Raw genomic sequence first — 17036 nt, 5'->3', positions numbered from 1 at the left:
CCCCTATTTGAAACTTCAACACCACACACACGTTCCCAGCATTCCAGGGTCTCCTCCTTTGTACCTACAGCCGTCTGACAAGCTATATCATTTATCTGATTGTATTTTGTCTGTCTCCCCATGCTAGAATGCAGGCTCCACACAAGCAGGATTTTCTTTCTCTTTTTTCCTTTCTTTTTTTTTTTTTTGATCTTCTTGGTACACTGAGGTATCCCTAGAGCCTGAAATAACACTTAGCACTTAGTAAGTGCTCAATAAATAACTGCTAGTGACTAAATGATTCTGAACATTTTCCTCTTCCATAAAACAGGGGCTTTTACTTTGCAATATTAAGGATTAACAAGAATGTAAGTGAAACACTTAGTACAATGCTTGATACACAGTATCCACTCAGTAAAGACTTGCTATTAACCTGGAAACCCTTCACAGTGTTGCTAAGCTTTGGACCGTGATCTGAACGAGGCAGAGGATAGAATATTGTTGTATGTATCACTCATTCTGCTGTTCTGATCTTCCTTAGGGAGATGGCAAAAGTCATCCTTGGCAGTGCTAATTTTCTTGAGTAGTAAGTTGCTTTGGATCTCAGAGAGCTAGAAGGTACCCTGGGGCAAATTCCACTTAGAAAGGAAGAGGTCCAGTCTAAGTTGCTAGAAAAGAATCAACGCTCCTTGTTCTAAACCCCTCTCTTCTCACATAGCAGAGGTATTAAAGGAGTCTTAAACCCAAGAGGAAGACCCAGAGTGGTCGCCCCTCCAGGCTAATCCTGCCATCTGGGCCTCCTGATGGCCACTCAGCAGGGTAGACAGGAGGCAGGCACAGAGAGGATTCACATTTACAAACATTAGTTGAAAGGCTGAATGAATAAAAATACTACAGCCCAGGGAGGGATGAAAGAACACTGGCCTGCAGAAAGTGAGGGCAGAGAGGGTGGCTCCCAATCCCTGGAGCCCTGGAGCCCAGGCTGACCACCTCTTTCCCAGCAGAGGGGCATCAGCAGCAGTGATGAAGAGCGCCCTTCAGCACAGGAGAGCCCTGGATTTACGATGAAAAAGCTGAGTGAGGCCCCAACAGGTTCAAGAACTTGCTGAGACCCACACAGCCAGGTGGGTGCTTCAGAGGCCAGGCGGGTTCTCTCCCCCCTGCCTGGAACTCAAGGGTTCCCCGAGGTTCAAACCTCTAACCCCAGTCCCGGCATCATGCTGCTCAATGCTGGCCCTTTTGCAACACATAGGACGAGGCCAGGAGACAGGAAGACCATCTCGGACTGCATCCAGGTGTCTCTGCGTGTCTGGGGCTGACTCGAAGACGCCAAGAACTTTGGGAGAGATGGCAAGCTCCACACCTGTCCCTCCCTCAGTTAAAGTTCTCCAAAGGGCAGGAGGGTCATCTCCACAGCACAACACAAGACAGAGGAGCTCTGAAACAGGGAGGAGAGGCATCAATGGGAAATTGTGGTCAGGGCCCTTATAAGAAAGAGAACTCTGTTAGCAGAAATGCCAGGTGCCAGCTTGAGTCAGCAGACCCCAGTGGGTGAGGGGAAGACCTCCCAGAAGACTGTCCTGAATGGCCTTTTAGCAGACAGGAGGGAGAGCAGGGAGAGACCCTTAGGGAGACCCTCACTACAGCCCCAACTCATTCTCCAGGCCAACCCTGTCCCTCACCCAGTCACTCCCTGAAACCTTGAGGATCACCACTAGCACATTACACTTGTATAGACAGCATCCACTATTGCTCAGTAATCACATCTTCATGAGGCAGCTGGGTGTAATGCACAAGGCCAAAATACTCTGGAATTTTTTTAATGATGGATATAGTCACTACACAGAAATAAGAGGACACGAAAATAACGGCGATGTAGGTCTTCACGGAATTTGCCATCCGACGTCTGCACTTCGCGCACTGGAGAATTACACTCAAAACCAGGAAGAGAAGGTAAGAGCGTCTTGGCGAGTGTGACGGGGAGGGATGGGAAGACCCACTTCTGGCCTGAAAGGGTTCACGAAGGAAGGAGCAGCGCAGGCACAGGGCGAAAGAGGCAGGCCCAGACAAGGGCTGGGGCGAGGCGGGGGCCAGGACAACCCAGGACCAACGGGAGACAGACGCTGGGTGGAGGAGCGAGGGTTAGAAAGCAGGGTCCCACGAGCAAACAGTAGACATACGTCACTGAGGCTGAAGCGCAGCATACGTTCAGAAAAAAACAGACTGAGGTCAGATCTGAGAAGGACGTGGAAGCCTCCTGAGCTCTGCAGTCAAAACGAACCCACCATTCAAGCTGGGAAGCGACGTGACCAGAGCTGTGCTTCAGGCAAACTAGTCCCCATGCTCGCTGAAGAACCCGGGGGCAAGACTTCATTCCACCACCAGCCCTCTAACTACACCTCAAACTCAGTTTTATTTTCCTTTTAAATATCTAAAGCAAGGAAACCAAAAGTGCCCTTGAGAGCAGCAGAGCTGAGCACAGGTGAAGGGGCGCTTGCGGCCCCTGCTCCCCCGAGAGCACCGGTGACCAAGGGCCACGGCTGGGGGGAACACAGAGGCGGGAAGTCCTGAGGGTCCCACTGGGGTCCAGAGGGAGGGATACCGAGCTGGGGAGCGGCAGCCAAGGGGAGGAACAAAACAATGCTTCTGTAAGCGTGAGAGGTGACGCTCCTCAGTCCACTGTGGCCTCCAGCCTTCCTTAGACCTGGGTGCCTGTATGAAGCCAAGCACAGAGAAGGTACAAGATGACCTTGCAGCCGGACTGCAGCAAGCTCCAGGGCACGCGAGCTCTTCCCCTGTCCACCTGCATTCCTCGGATGCTCCGAGTTCCACACACGTGGCTTTAAGCACCCTGGGCTCCGGGTCTTCCTCCCCCCAGCCCCCGCCCCCCCCCCGCCCCCCGACGCTTTGAACTCTGCAGAAATCAGACCGGACAAGCAATCTACAGATTCTTCATTCAGAAAGACTGCCCTCACCTAAGGCTCCTGGAACCCTGCCTTTAAAATTCTTCCACATCTTCCTCTAAGAATTACAGAAGCCAGGCCCAGAGGCCCAGGATGTGGGGGGGGCGGTCCGCAGCGCGGCGGGAGGAGAGGGAAGGCACGGCTCCCCCAAGGACAGGGACTCCTGTCAGAGTTAAAAATAAACCATTAGCAATCTACACCCATCTCCTCCCCTCCAGAGGCCCATGGGCCTTGGCAGAGAAATCCCTCCCTGTGGAGCAAACCAGGCCCCAGAGGAAAGCCGGGAGCAGGCGGTCACGGAGCCGGGCTCGGGATGGGACTCCAGCTGCAGGCGGAGGCTCCCCCAAGGCACCCCTTCTCCCAAATAAGCCCCTACACCAGAAAACAGACACAGAAGCCCCCTGTCTGACGGGGTCAGCACCGACACCCTCCGAGGATTAGGAACAAGAGAATGTCGAAATCATAAAGGGAGCACTCTGCCCAGTGTCCATCCGGCAGCCAGGAATGCCAGCTACCTAAGCCCATGTCCTCATGTGGTTCTATGGTACCAGGGGTACCAGGACCACCTGGGATACAAGGACCCACAGGCAGCAGGAGAAGAGGCCACCTCAGTGGGCCTCAAGGGACACAGATCACCAAGATCCTGCCCCCCCAGTCAGGAGGGAGAGGAGACCCAGCTCCCAGTGACATCCTGCAGGTGGCCCAGGGGGAGGCTGGGGGGCCGTGCCTGACTCATGACAGAGGATATTCTTGGAAGCCAAGGGGATGAGGTCACACTGTGGATGCGGTAACCCGAAGCCCCAGGCTGCCGAGCCCTGCACAGGGGCAGGTAGCCACTCAGTCCCCGGGCAGCTGGGGTGAGGGCCTGGCAGCTGCCCTGGGCTCCCCACTCAGCCCCACGCCCCCCACCCACCCAGGGAAGCCCCCCAGCAGGCAGAGCCTGGAGGAAGGCGGAGCTGGAGGCCAGCACAGAGTGCCTCACGCCCCTCCCTGGCTGACCAACCCTTCCAGGAGCCCACGGAGCCTCCGGACATGCATCTCAACACCTGGAGGCCAGCACCCGCAGCTCACTCTCAGCACAGCCGGCTGGGCCACCCACCAAGCTGGGGCTGAAAGAAGGGGCGAATGGGGAGGGGGCGCCAGTGAGTGTGAGGACCAGCGCAGCGGTGCGGCAGGAAGGCCTGGGCCGCTGTCGGGCCGACCCGAGATGGAGGCGGCAGCAGGGCAGGTTTATTTTTAGCAGCTGAGACAAGAGGGGCTGAGTGACAGTTCTGGGCCCTGGACAGGACGCCAGGTGACACACGTCCAGTGAGGGCTGGGAGCCTCATGACAACATGAAGAATCCAAATGAAAATGACAGCGAGGCGGTCAACTCGCTGACCTGCCTCGGTGGGGCGGGGGGCGGGGGGAGGGGGATGTTGGGGGAAGCGGGGAGGAGCCCCTCAGGAACATGAGGGTGTAGGAGCTGGTGGGGGCACATCAAGAGGTCCCCTCCCAGGTCCCCGTACCTGGGACTAGAGAGATTTTGCTTTTGTTTCATGTTCGAAAGAACCATCCCAGAGTAAGCCACACAGAGATGCTGCCGTCCTCTTCTCTGAGACAGGAAAGGCTTCGTTCTGCCATTGGTCACCACCCCTCACCTCCCAGGAGAGTGCTGGAAGGCCGCTGACCACAGAGGGACCTGCAAACATTCCTCAAGAGGAAGGTGCCCTTTCATATGACCCTTCTGGACAGCTCAGGTTCCAGGCGGCACACACACACAGCTTGGCTGGTCCTAGAAGGGAACATTGCTTCCGATAAAGGGTGACCTTGGGGCCACGTCCCAGCCTCTCCTCCCCGCCAGATGGCACGCAAAAGTGTTTACCAGGTCAGAGAAGAGAGACCCTCGAGCACTCTACACTGCCAGAGGCTGAGCACAACCATAGCCCCCTTTCCGCTGAGTCTTCTCTTCCTTCAACCAAATCTCCTGGCCTGGCACCGAGGACCCAAGTTCAGGACTGAAACCACTGCGGTATCCCTAAACGGGCTGGAGGAAAAGAAAACGCCAGGAATCCCCCTCTCCTGTTGCCTCCTCAGTCCCGTCACATCCCCTAGCACCCAGTCCCATGGGTAAGAAAGGGTACCCAGGCATACCTGGTATGTATTCTAACTTCCCATAAGCTCTGGGAATCAGTTCCCAATTCTCACCTCAGAACAGCCCCAAACCCATACTATCACTTCAGGTGACTCAGAAGGCAGCACCACTTGGATGGACACAGACATACACCAAGGCAAAGCCTGACAACTGCAGGGCACAGCCGACCTCAGCGGCCGCATCTGGCCCCACAGCTTCGAATGCAAAGGAGGGTCAGATGGAGAGTTCCCGGCTCTACCCTGAGCCACACAACACCGGTTCTTCCGATTTCTAAGGGAGGAGAGGATTCACAGCCCACTGAGTTACAAAGCCCATCCTCTCCACTGAGGCTCTTGCTGGAACACAGACCAAGTCTTCACATGAGAGAAGGAACAGCTGGTCCACGATGGTATTAATTAACGGGGCGGAAGCTGCCCTGGAACCCTGCAAGGACCCTGTCAAAAGGGTATCCATGCTGGATGGTACTGCTGATGGTCAGACGTGGAGCAAGGCAGCCAGCTCTCCTGCCTCTTGCCTCCAGCACGGCCCACCTACCCCACACTACTGTGCCCAGGGGCCACCAGTAGCCTGACCCTTCGACATGTACACTGATGCCTGGGAAGCTTAACTAACCTATTCAACATCACACAACTCGTTAGCAGGGCACCAATACTAGATGGATCTTTCTTTCTTTTCTTTCTGATCTAGCACATAGCCCATGGTAATACGGTCATCCCTAGGTATTTACATCCATACATATCTTAAAACATAAAATATCAGTATTTCCTGAAAGACTAGAAAAGGTACAAAATCTGGTTTTGGTTTCATATCTGATACACATCAAGATGCTCAGTGGCACGACCTTAACTCCTTACCAGCGTCCCCATTTCAAAGCCGACTGATGAGGAAAGAGCCCAGTGACTGGTTAGTGGACACTGAGGTTGGCACTGCCAGGCCCACAGTCCCCACACTCCCTCCATTAACCAAAACACCAAAGGAATCCAGACCCAGAGAAGGTTCCAGGGAACTGGGTCCCAAGACATGGCTCTGATGCTGACACAAGGTGAGATCTCGGATGTGTGGCTGAACCTTTCCAGAATGGCCCAGCCTCTTCCTCGGTGAGGTGGAAAAGGTCAAGAAAGAGGAGCAGGGAGTGTGAGGAAAGTGATCGCTAAGCTATGAATTGTGGGTCCCTTCAAGATGGGTCCCTGAGCCTTTTATCACGACCAAGAGTAGCTGAAGCCTCTTCAGACACGAAGAACAGTTCTGCACAGGTCACGGCAGCTATGAGAAAGGTGCAGCACAGGGAAGAGGGGAAAGACAAGACTCCACAGGACCCTGGAGAAGGCCTGAAGCAGAGGAGGGGCAGGCAGTCAAATGTGAATCCTGGGCCACAGACATCAAACCACCAGGAGCGTCCTGCACCAGGGCACAGGAGGGCCACTTGGGAATCGTGGAAGAACAGCAGACGCTGACACCTGACCTTCCTCCAGGCACAGAATCCAAATACCCCCAGGCTCTGTGGGCAGGGAGGGGGACCTCCCTCAGCCCCAGGACATCCAAGAGGTGTAGTGCTCCTCCAGGCCTCTCCCAATAAAATCATCAACTGACGATGGCCCAGCTCAGATTTCAAGCAACCAAAACATCTTAATCAGGAATACCAATACCTTCATCCCCTAAAAAGGAGCCCCTAAGAGCTTCCCTCGTGAGTCAGTGGTAAAGAATCCACCTGCTAATGCAGGAGACACAGGCTCGATCCCTGGTCCGGGAAGATCCTGCTTACTGTGAAGCAACTAAGCCCGTGGGCCACAGCGACTTGAGCCTGTGCTCTAGAGCCGTGCTCCACAGCAAGAGAGGCTGCGATGAGAGTCCATGCAAGTCAACTAGAGAGCAGCCCCCCACCCGCCACAACTGCTCAGCGACAAAGAACCAGCCAAAAATAAATACATAAGACTGTAAAAGTAAATAAACGAAAGCCACAATCAGGACACAAACTGAAAATAAGAATCTGGTTGTATTCTAGTCCACCAGACATTAAATTGATTTTTAAAAAAGGCGGGGGGCGCCCCTCAATTCCCAGATGCCCATCAATATTTGGTCCTAAGGCTGCCCTTCTCCCCATTGCTGTCAGCCGCTGACCCCACATCTTAGCTGGAGATTGTTTTCAAGCTCTGTCGGAGCCCAGAACTCGTAAGTGAAAAGGAATCATGCGCTGGCCCAGCTCTGACCCTGCCTCAGTGGGCGTCAAGAGCCCTGCTGCAACAGGCAGAGCCCAAAGCAAGGCGCAGGGTCTCTGAACCCAGAAGCCAGACCTTCCCCCAAAAAACCACAGGCCCCAACCTCAAAGGTTTGTAACTTTTCTTTATAACATCCTGTTAGTTTACTTCATGCTCCCCAAACACTTTAACATCCGCTTTTAACACAAAGATCGTTAGGCTCCTCGCTCAGCCCCCAGCCCCGCGTGCTCCTCATAGCCGGACCCCTCCCCCGCTCCCCCACGACCACCATCCCCTCCCGCAGGCAGACGTGTGCATCCCCCAGGGACCAAGCCACACTGTCCTCGGCGCCTTCAGTCCTCACAGATGCCCTCTTCCATGTTCCTCTACTTCCAGCCACACAACTTAACCCCTAGACCAGCAAAACCCGGTAGAATTTTCTACCAGCTCGAAAACGCTCCTCTCCACTGTTCAATGCAGTAGCCATTGGCCACATCTAGCTACTGACACTTGACATGTGGCTGGCAGCTGGCTTTTAAATTTAACTTAGCTTAACTTAATTCGTCAATTTTAACTAGTTTTAATGTAAACAGGTCTGCACGGGCATTGGCTACCACAGTGGACAGTACAGCCTTAGACTGCATTTGTTAAGTTCGTAATTCCCCCTTCTCCAAAAGAGTTTCTGGACCTCCAAATTTTTACAGCCACTTGCAATGTCTGTATCCTCCATACAATACAAAGCACATGGTAGGATGCTCAGAGAACTGTTAACTACCTGTAATGATAGTGGAGATAAAAGAGGCTGGCCAGTCAGTGAACCTTTTCTCACCTTGTGATTCCATCCAGCAAACCCCCATCTGCAACACTGCCTCTCACCCAGCCATACTAACCCTGCTTGCTCCCTGACAGGCACACAGCAGAGGGTGCTGCCTGCCCTGCAGGGATGAGGCAGCCCTGCTCTCTAACAGTGTCCAGACCAACCCTGAGAGGTTCTGATCAGCGGCCCTTGGTATCACCAGACACCAAGGAACCCACATGGCCGCGACGCGAGTCACCTGGGGAGGGAGCACAGGAGAAAGAGAAGGACAAGGAACAGGACTTTGCTTCCTCTAATTCACACAATGGAAAGACAAACAGAGGTACATTACAACATTCTATACTCTGTAAAGCAATAACACGTCTCACCGAATCAGAGTCACACAGCAGAGGGGGACAACGGGCGCTGGCTTTAATTAAATTTGTTCAGCTAATACCTAAGAGTCACCATGACACAATGAAGCAGGAAGCAGCAGGGAACAGGACCAATTAAGGCACGAGTGGGTTGAGACTAGGTGTCCCTACTGAAGACACAGTGAATAGAATTCTCATGTTCTTGCACAAAAAAATAATAATAGTAAATAAGATTTCTAGCAAACACTTCTTAAAAAGAGGAGGGGGTGGTTAAAGAAAAAGTTTGTTACTCCAGATCAAAACTCACTTACGGAGCTGCTGAGTTGGTTTACAAGCTGCCCCTCCAACTCTGGGGTCAGTGCTGGGAGGCGACAAATCCCCACCCAGCAACCCGGACCCAGCGGTCAAGGAGGGGCCTGCAGTGAGAGCAGTTCCTGGGGCGTGAGGGGCTCTGGAGCAGCAGCCAGTCCTGGGACCAAGCCCGCTGATGTCACAGCAGTTATCAAGTGGGAAGAGGTCAGACATCCCGGGTTCTGATCCTGATTCTGCCAAGGCCATGGCTGTCTCACCTCAAGAAAGCCTTTGCTCTGGGCCTTGGTTTTCTCATCTGCAAAATGAAAGAGTCAGATGGGATGACCTCTACTCACAGTCCTTCCAACTCTGAGTGAAGTATGAGTATGACTCAGACCTTAGCAAAAGTAGCCAGGAGAGACCATGAGGCAAGGTCATCGCACCAACCAAAAAGCATTTAAATGCCGCATCTCTCAGGTGGATGGAGAGAAATAGCAGGGTGGGTTGAGGCTATTTTTAAAAGCACTGATTACATTTAATAGGACTAAGAGGTCACCAGACCACAGACAGAGGAGCAGGCCATCACGGCAGCTGCCACCTCTCATCAAGTCTCAGGGCTGTGAGATAGCAGAGAACCCCGTCAGAGACCCTGCAGCTCTCTGCCCTAAACCCCAGGAATGGCCTCACGCTCTACACAGAGCAGAAGGCCTCCTCCCCTTCTCTTCAGGCACCTTTCCGATGAGGCAATCCCCACCACATCTTCCTCCCTTGCTTCATAATCAAAACACTCCTGGTTTTGAAAATCATTTCACTACTCAGCACCTACGGTTAAGTTAGTCGAGATTCAAGATCTGGAAATCTCTTTGGTGTGTCTCTGGAACAGAACTGTTTGAAGCAGGCTTCCCCCACAGCTGTAATTATGTCTTTCCAGCATTTGGACATGGAAGCACTGTTGATACTGCTGTCAGTCTCTGAATGCCTCATCCCTTCTTTCTTCCTCTATTATTAAGCTTTTATACAAAGATGTGTGGGAAATCTACAGTTTAACAGTTGAGTCAACTTGTGAGATCTGGGAGCAGGCTGCCTGTCAAAACACACTCTGACTTCAATCGTCACCTGCTTCTAACCTGAGAAAGGCAAACTAGGAGTGTTATTTAAAATACTGCCGGCTCTTCCCTTTCAAAATTATTTAAAGGGGAAAAAAATCAAAATCTCTCTCCTATTAATTACAATAGAAATCTGAATGCCACCCAAAAGGGGGTAGTTTTGTGTGTCTATCAAATAGAGTAAGGAGCAGAAGTTGAGAGCTTTTGTTCTGAGTCTTTATACCATATTCCAGCTATCCAAGAAAATGAGCAGCCAGTGTCCCCAAACTGCTGGTGGATGAAGGCAGATGGCATCTCAGAGGGGACAGAAAACTCTCCTGGAAAGAACATCTGTCACTTCTTCAACGGTGCAGGTTAACTGTGGTCCAACAGTATCCACTCCCCAAGGTCAGAGCCACGGTCAAACCACCACTCTCCTTCCCTGCCCCAGTTTTGAGTATGGAAAGAACAGTCTAAGGCACAAATACTAAAGGGTTCAGGATACTGATGCACTCCTTCTTCAGAAGTCCAAAGCAATAGCTTGCAGTAAAACCAAAGAAATCTGACAGTACTGAGGCTAGCTGAAGTTCTCCCCGGAAAGGAAGAATTGAAAGCAGCAAGAAAACAATCTTAGAAGCCTTAAAATCTGTAAATCAAACATGTCTGCCTTCTACAACCCCAAGTACCAGGGTTTTATTATATCTAATTATATATTCCAACAGTCCCACCCATGACACATATCTGAGTTGTGTATGAATAGCTGAAATACAGCTAGCCACAGGGGTTGAGGGGGAAGAGAAAATATAACACAGGAAGTATTTTTCTCCTCCTCCAATCATTAAAGACACCTCAAGGGAAAAAGGCATTGTGTGTCACCTTTAGAGATGTGGTTTGATCTGAAACCCCTCTTAGGGGAAAACCTTTTTAGTGACCCTAGACACTTGCTCACACTGCACTGGGGACTCATCAGACCTCCAAGTTCATTATTTTTAACTTCGAAGTAGATATTCCCACTGAAATCCCCTTTCTCCTCACACCAGGCTCCTTAAAAAAAATAATAAAAAGAGGTTGGCTTTTCCCAGCTCCGGGAAAACGCTCCCTCCTACTGGCCACCAATCGCCCAAGTCCAAGACTCAAGCGGCCATCTCCGATTTGTGGAATCAGCCCGGGTCCAAGCCGTGGTTTTCCAGACCCAGTTTACAATGATCAACGGAACTAAGGAAACAGCAGACACCGCGCTGGAGCCTGCTGGCCTCCCATCTGGAGCCTCGCGGGCACCGAAGGTAGGAGGCGGCCAGCTCCCGGATCAAAACAATCCCTGCCGCCGCGCCCGGAATCTCCAGCCTTGCACCTCCCCGGCCGGCGCGCGCCCCGAGGCGGCACAGCCGCACTCACGAGGCCCAGGGAAGTGAAATCACACATTCCGGCTCCCAAATAAGGAGCGAGGCTAAATAAACCTCTTGAGATCCGACTTCTCCAAACCAACCCACCAACCAGCTCAATGAGTAATGGGCCTTTTGTGCCCGCGCAAAGGAGAGGCGGGAGGAGAGGACCGGGAACCACAAGCCCCCCGAAAACCGCTTCCTGAGACAGGGAGACGAGCCCAAGTGGTCCCCGAAGCCAACCGCCGCGACTCGGCCGGAAGGCGCTCAGACCCCAAACGCCCGAGTCCTCAAGAGTCCCCGGGAGTCCCCACAGGTGACCGGAAACCCGGCCCGCGCGGCCACGACCCTCCCGCAGCGCCCGCAGCCCCTGCCGCGGGGCGGGGAGGGCGGCCCGGCAGCGGCCACTGCTCGGCCGCCCGGACGCGGGTCCTGGGAGCGCGCCGGCACCGCCACGACCAGCCGCCCGGGAGTGTGGGGGCGCCGGCCCTGGGAGCCCCCCACCCGCCCCGCGCCACCTACTTTCAGGGCGAATTTCTCCTGCGTCCTCTTGCTGAAGATCTGCAGAACTTTGCCGTTGATGCCCAGCCCCAGGACCTGCGTGGTGACCTTGTAGTCGTCGATGATGGCGTTCTTCTTGATCTGCAGGCTCGACCTGACGTGGAACTGGGGGAACTGCGGCGGCGGCGGCGGCTGCGCGGGGGCGGGGGGCGGCGGCGGGCCGGGACACAGCGCGGGCGGCGGGCCGGGGCACGGCGCGGGCGGCGGGCAGCACGGCGCGGCGGCCGCGGCGGCGGCGGGCGGGGGCGCGGCGCCCGCGCCGGACAGCATGGTGCCCGCGGGCGCGGGCGCGGCGGCCGGCCCCGCCTCCGGCTCCGGACGCGGGCCCCGCCGCCCCCCGCCCGGCCGCGAAGTTTGCTCCGGGGGGGAGCCGGCTTCCCCGCCCCGGCCGGGCTCCAGGCTCGGCGGGTCGCGCGGCTCCGTGAGTCCCCGATGCGCGCCGCTGGCGCCCGCCGGCCCTGCTGCCTGCCTGCCTGTCTGCCGCCCTCCCCCCGGGGGCCGGGCGCTCGGCGGGACGCGGGGAACGGCGCGCGGGGCCCGGCCGGGGGGGAAGTGGCCGTGCGACAGAGTACCCAGCCCGGGGGCCGGCGGCCGCGTCACAGCCGCGTCTGCGTCCGGGGCCGGGCCTTAAAGGGGAGGGCCGAGGGGGCGGGGCCGGGAGGCGGTGGGGATGGCGGGGGCGGGGCCGGGCGGTGTGGGCGTGTGGGCGGGGCTGGCCTTAAAGGGGAGGGCGCGCGGCGTCCGGAGAGCCGAGGGCCGCCGGAGCTGGGGACTGGCGTGAGGCCCGCCGCACCGAGAAGTCTTAGTTGTCCATTACTGAGGACCGCCGCACCGAGAAACCCTCAGTTCAGTTCAGTTCAGTTCAGTCGCGCAGTCGTGTCCGACTCTTTGCGACTCCGTGGAACGCAGCACGCCAGGCCTCCCTGTCCATCACCAACTCCCGGAGTTCACTCAAACTCATGTCCATTGAGTCGGGGATGCCATCCAACCATCTCATCCAAAATCCTAGTTGTCCGTTAGTGAGGGCTGCGCAAAGGGAAAGGGGAGGTGCATGAAAGTGTCTGCATAATCAGATAGAAAATCCACTTTCTCCAACTGTCTACCTCAAGACAGCGGCCGCTGGGGGTGTCTTTTCAAGGCGAAGAGGACGGCATTCAGACCGCCTGAATTCAGGCGGCCTTTTCCTCTGACTGGCTAGTCGGTGCACCGCTCCCAGTGGCAAGAACAGGGTGTGGAGAGAATCCCCTGAGACAGTGTACCAAAAAGAGACAAGTGTACCTCATCTCCAACATGGAAAAGTTAGCCCCTGAACCTAGAGCCGTAAGAAATGGGTGTTTTTGAAGAATCCAATTCTGGTCCAGTTCAGCCTCGTGTCTCTGAGGAAGACACCAAGGAAAGTGAAAGTCACTCAGTCGTGTCCAACTCTTTGGGACCCGGTGGACTATACAGTCCATGGAATTCTCCAGGCCAGAATACTGGAGTGGATAGCCTTTCCCTTCTCCAGGGGATCTTCCAAACCCAGGGATTCAACTCAGGTCTCCTGCATTGCAGGCGGGTTCTTTACCAGCTGAGCCACCAGGGAAGCCCACCAAAGATCTAGCTGGACCTAAATGTAGCCCATATCAGGGGAAGAGGTTGAAGACATCCTAAATATATGCTGCCAGAGGGTCTCTGTACATATTCGGATGGAGGTGTGGGGATGATCATAAAATATATCCCTGCTGACTTCCTCCCCACTCTGACTGGTAAAACAGTTCAGAAATAAGATAAAGGAATCACACAGGTGAAAACAAAACCTCAGCTTAATAACTGAGAAGGCTGAATTAGAGAGTATGACTTGACCTCTGGCCGCACGTGGCTCCTCACGTGTTCCCCCAACATTCTGGAGTCCCCTTGTCCAGGGAGACCCTGCTCAGGAAGAAGCAGAGGAGGAAACGTTCTAAGGACAGGTGCCCTGGGGCCTGAGTCCAAGCAGGGAAGGAGTGAAGGGTAGTGGAGAAAGGAGCGCAGTCCCTTCCAGGACTCACTCCAGGGCCAAGGAGAAATACGGTTCCCCTAACACCAGTATTCGCTCTTTCTCAGCAGTTAATTTAGTGAACACCTTGACTCTGGGCAAGATGCCATGCTCACACCTGCAGTGGCGGATGGTGTTAATCTGTGGGAAGGAAGACAGAGACAAGCAGACAGCATCAAGAGAGCGGCACTGCCACAAGTCCGGGAGGGGAAGACAAGTCCGGGAGGGATCCTCCTGTCTCTGAGACTGGGAACTTCCTCTTGTGCTGAAGGGCAGACAGGTTAGACAGTTCCCCGTTCCTCTAACCCCTCAAAGGCAGCCACAGAGATTGGAAGACACCCCCCCTGTTCTGCAGTACTGCTGTTACCTCCCTGGGACACACAAGGAAGATGCCCACGGACGGAGAGAAGGATGCAAGGGTGCGGAGGCAGAAACACCAGCTCTTTAGTCTCATCTCAACTGGGCTGCGGCTGTGCAGGGCTGAGAGTTGGTCTTTCTCCCTCTGCAGAGTCACGGGCCTTCCTACTACCTGGCACTGAGTTTTTACCTGCTTTTCTCCACAAGGTTAGAAAGAGCATAAGCTCTTTTTGCTCTTTCGGAGACAGAGGCGCAGTGGAAAGAGAACAGAATTTAGAGGCAAATGACCAGAATTCAAATCTCTCCTCTTTGTATCTGAAAAAAAAAAAGAGAGAGAGAGAGAAATAATACATTCAAATATCAAGGTTGAGTGAGAATTAAATGAGATAGTGTTCATGAAAACTCCCCATAAACTAGAAATGATCGTGAAATAGTGAATCTTATCACGGCTGAAGCTCTGATGGCTTGCTCTTCTGCGCTGTGCCCACTACCTGGGGATCTGTCCCTGATACCAGAGCTGCTTTCCTGTCTAGCTGGGACTCTGGGGAGATGCTGCAGCCCAGTGACCTAGGAATAACTAGACACCTGAAACCCAGCTGGGGCTTCCTCCTGGAATTACAAGGACCAGTCAGGCCTAAGGGGCACACAAGGACTCCGTGCATAGAGATTACATAAAGTGCACACACAGCACCCAGAAAACACACACATGTATGAACGCAAACACGTGAGTGCAATGTGCCTGGCATCTAGTGGAAACAGAATAAATGTCTAATGGCTGGATAGTAACTGGAGAGAGAGATGGGCTAAGAGAAGAACCTTAGATGGGCAAGAGATGCAGTGCCTTAAGTCCCAGTCCAGCCCTAACCAGCTGTGTAATCTCATGCGGGTCCAGTGACTCTCAGTCCCGTCTTTCTCATCTGTCAAACAGTGATGATAAGATCTGTCCTGCCTCCCTTTAGAACTACTGGAAGAATAAAATATTTTTTCCTAGGACATAGAAACCCAGAGTTCAACCATCTGTAATGAACTACTTAAACAATTTTTATGGCTATGTAGAAGCACTTCAAAAATTAAGTCTATGCAAATAGAAAGTACTACTTTTGTTGACATGCAAACACATATGGCATGCAATACTGTATACACAAAGACCATTTAAAGACCTCAGGTACAAAGAATCGGGTCAGTCAATTATAGTACTTGATTCATGGCACATCCTCATCATTGAATCATTGCTCCTTGAATCTCTGCTTCTATTTAATTAGTTTTTTGTCTTTTGGGTTTTGGGGGGTTTTGGGGGCCTCGTTTTGTGGCTTACAGGTCCTTAGTTTCTTGACCAGAAATCGAATCCAGGCCATGGTGGTGAAAGTGTCAAATCCTAACCACTAGATCACCAGGGAATTCCCTAGTTATTTTTAATAATGCAATCGGCCCCTGTGAATCCACTACCCGAAGTGAAAACTAGGACTTTGACAAAAAGCATGCATCTAACTAGGTGGTTGCTCTATTCACCCCCCAACCCAACTCTGTTTTCTCTGGCCAAGATAACCATTATCTTGAATCCAATGTTCATCATTCTTTGGCTTTCCATTTATGTAGTTTTGTTTCATCCATTCAGCTCAGTCGTGTCCAACTCTTTGCTACCCCATGGACTACAGCACTCAGGCCTCCCTGTCCATCACCAATTCCCGGAGCTTGTTCAAACCCATGTCCATTGAGTAGGTGATGCCATCCAACCATCTCATCCTCTGCCATCCCCTTCTCCTCTCTCCTTCAATCTTTGCCAGCATCAAGGTCTTTTCCAATGAGTCAGCTCTTTGCATCAGGTGGCCAGAGTATTGGAGCTTCAGTTTCAGCATCAGTCCTTTCAATGAATATTCAGGACTGATTTTCTTTCTGTCATAAGGACACACAGAGGTGTCTCACCTTCAAAAAAGGTGAAGCTCATTGTGTCTTAAAAGGGAGATGGATATGGTGACTTTATCAGAAAGATGAGGTTAAAATAGGGAAACATCTTGTCATAGTTCCAGAGTATTCCCCACCTCCTCATGATGAGATGGTGATGGTGATGGTGATTAATGAGTGCTTACTCTATATCCAAGACTGCGTTCAACCCTCCATTTAAATCTCATGAGGATCTGTGGGAGAGACTGCTGGTTGTTTCTGCCAGTATCCATTTCCCCCTCTTTGATAGTAAAGAATCTTGAATAATTAGCTAAGTACATGACTGACTGGAATAAAAACTACACTTCCTAGCCTCCATTACAGCTGGTTGTGTTCATGATTTGTAAATGAAAGCTGTTAAGGGAAGCAGCAGCCTCCTTTCCTCCTTCTCCTCCTCTTTTCTTCTCCTACTCTTTCCTCCTCTACCTCTTTTCTCGTTCCTGGTGGCTGGAATAAAAATGTAACGGCCGGCGCTACCTCGGTGGCCCAGTGGTTAAGCATTCACCTGCCAGTGCAGGGGACACGGGTTCAATCCCCAGTCCAGGAAGATCCAATATGACTTGGAGCAACTAAGCCCATGCACTGTAACTACTGGGCCTGGGTGCCTAGAGCCCAGTGCTCTGCAAGAAGAGAAGCCACCGAAATCCCACGCACCGCAACTAGACAGAGTCTGCTTGCAGTGATGAAGACCGAGCACGGCCAAAAATAAAATAAATAAATAATAAATAATTTTCTAAAGCAATTTCTGGAGTTTGAGCAGCCGTCTTGCATCATGAAGTGGAGGCTACAGTTGAGGATGACAGAGCAAAAGGATAGAAGGAGCCTGGCTAGAAGACGGAGTCTGGATCCATTGTATCAACCCTAAACAAACCACCCAGCCTTCATAGGAGATAGAAATAAATGTCCTTCTTATTACAGTAACTGGCGTCCCAAGTCTTCTTTCATTAACATTCTAATCCCATTC

General features: G+C 53.0%; 1 protein-coding gene across 1 annotated transcript in view; it reads right to left on the bottom strand.

The window, feature by feature from the left end:
• The window catches only part of MAPKAPK2 (MAPK activated protein kinase 2), a 50398-nt gene extending 34912 nt beyond the window's left edge, over positions 1–15486 (bottom strand). Inside the window, exons 1-2 of the mRNA XM_068986394.1 lie at positions 15447–15486; positions 11722–12386 (exon numbers count right to left, since the gene is read on the bottom strand). Of these exons, the coding sequence (XP_068842495.1) occupies positions 11722–12386; positions 15447–15486 (705 nt within the window). The remainder of the gene's footprint in view (positions 1–11721; positions 12387–15446) is intronic.
• Between the last annotated feature and the right edge of the window lie 1550 nt (positions 15487–17036).

This window comes from Capricornis sumatraensis, chromosome 14, assembly GCF_032405125.1.
Source record: "Capricornis sumatraensis isolate serow.1 chromosome 14, serow.2, whole genome shotgun sequence".
Taxonomy (NCBI): domain Eukaryota; kingdom Metazoa; phylum Chordata; class Mammalia; order Artiodactyla; family Bovidae; genus Capricornis; species Capricornis sumatraensis.
The sequence above is the reverse complement of the archived record's forward strand: the minus strand, read 5'-3'. Positions and strand labels throughout refer to the sequence as shown.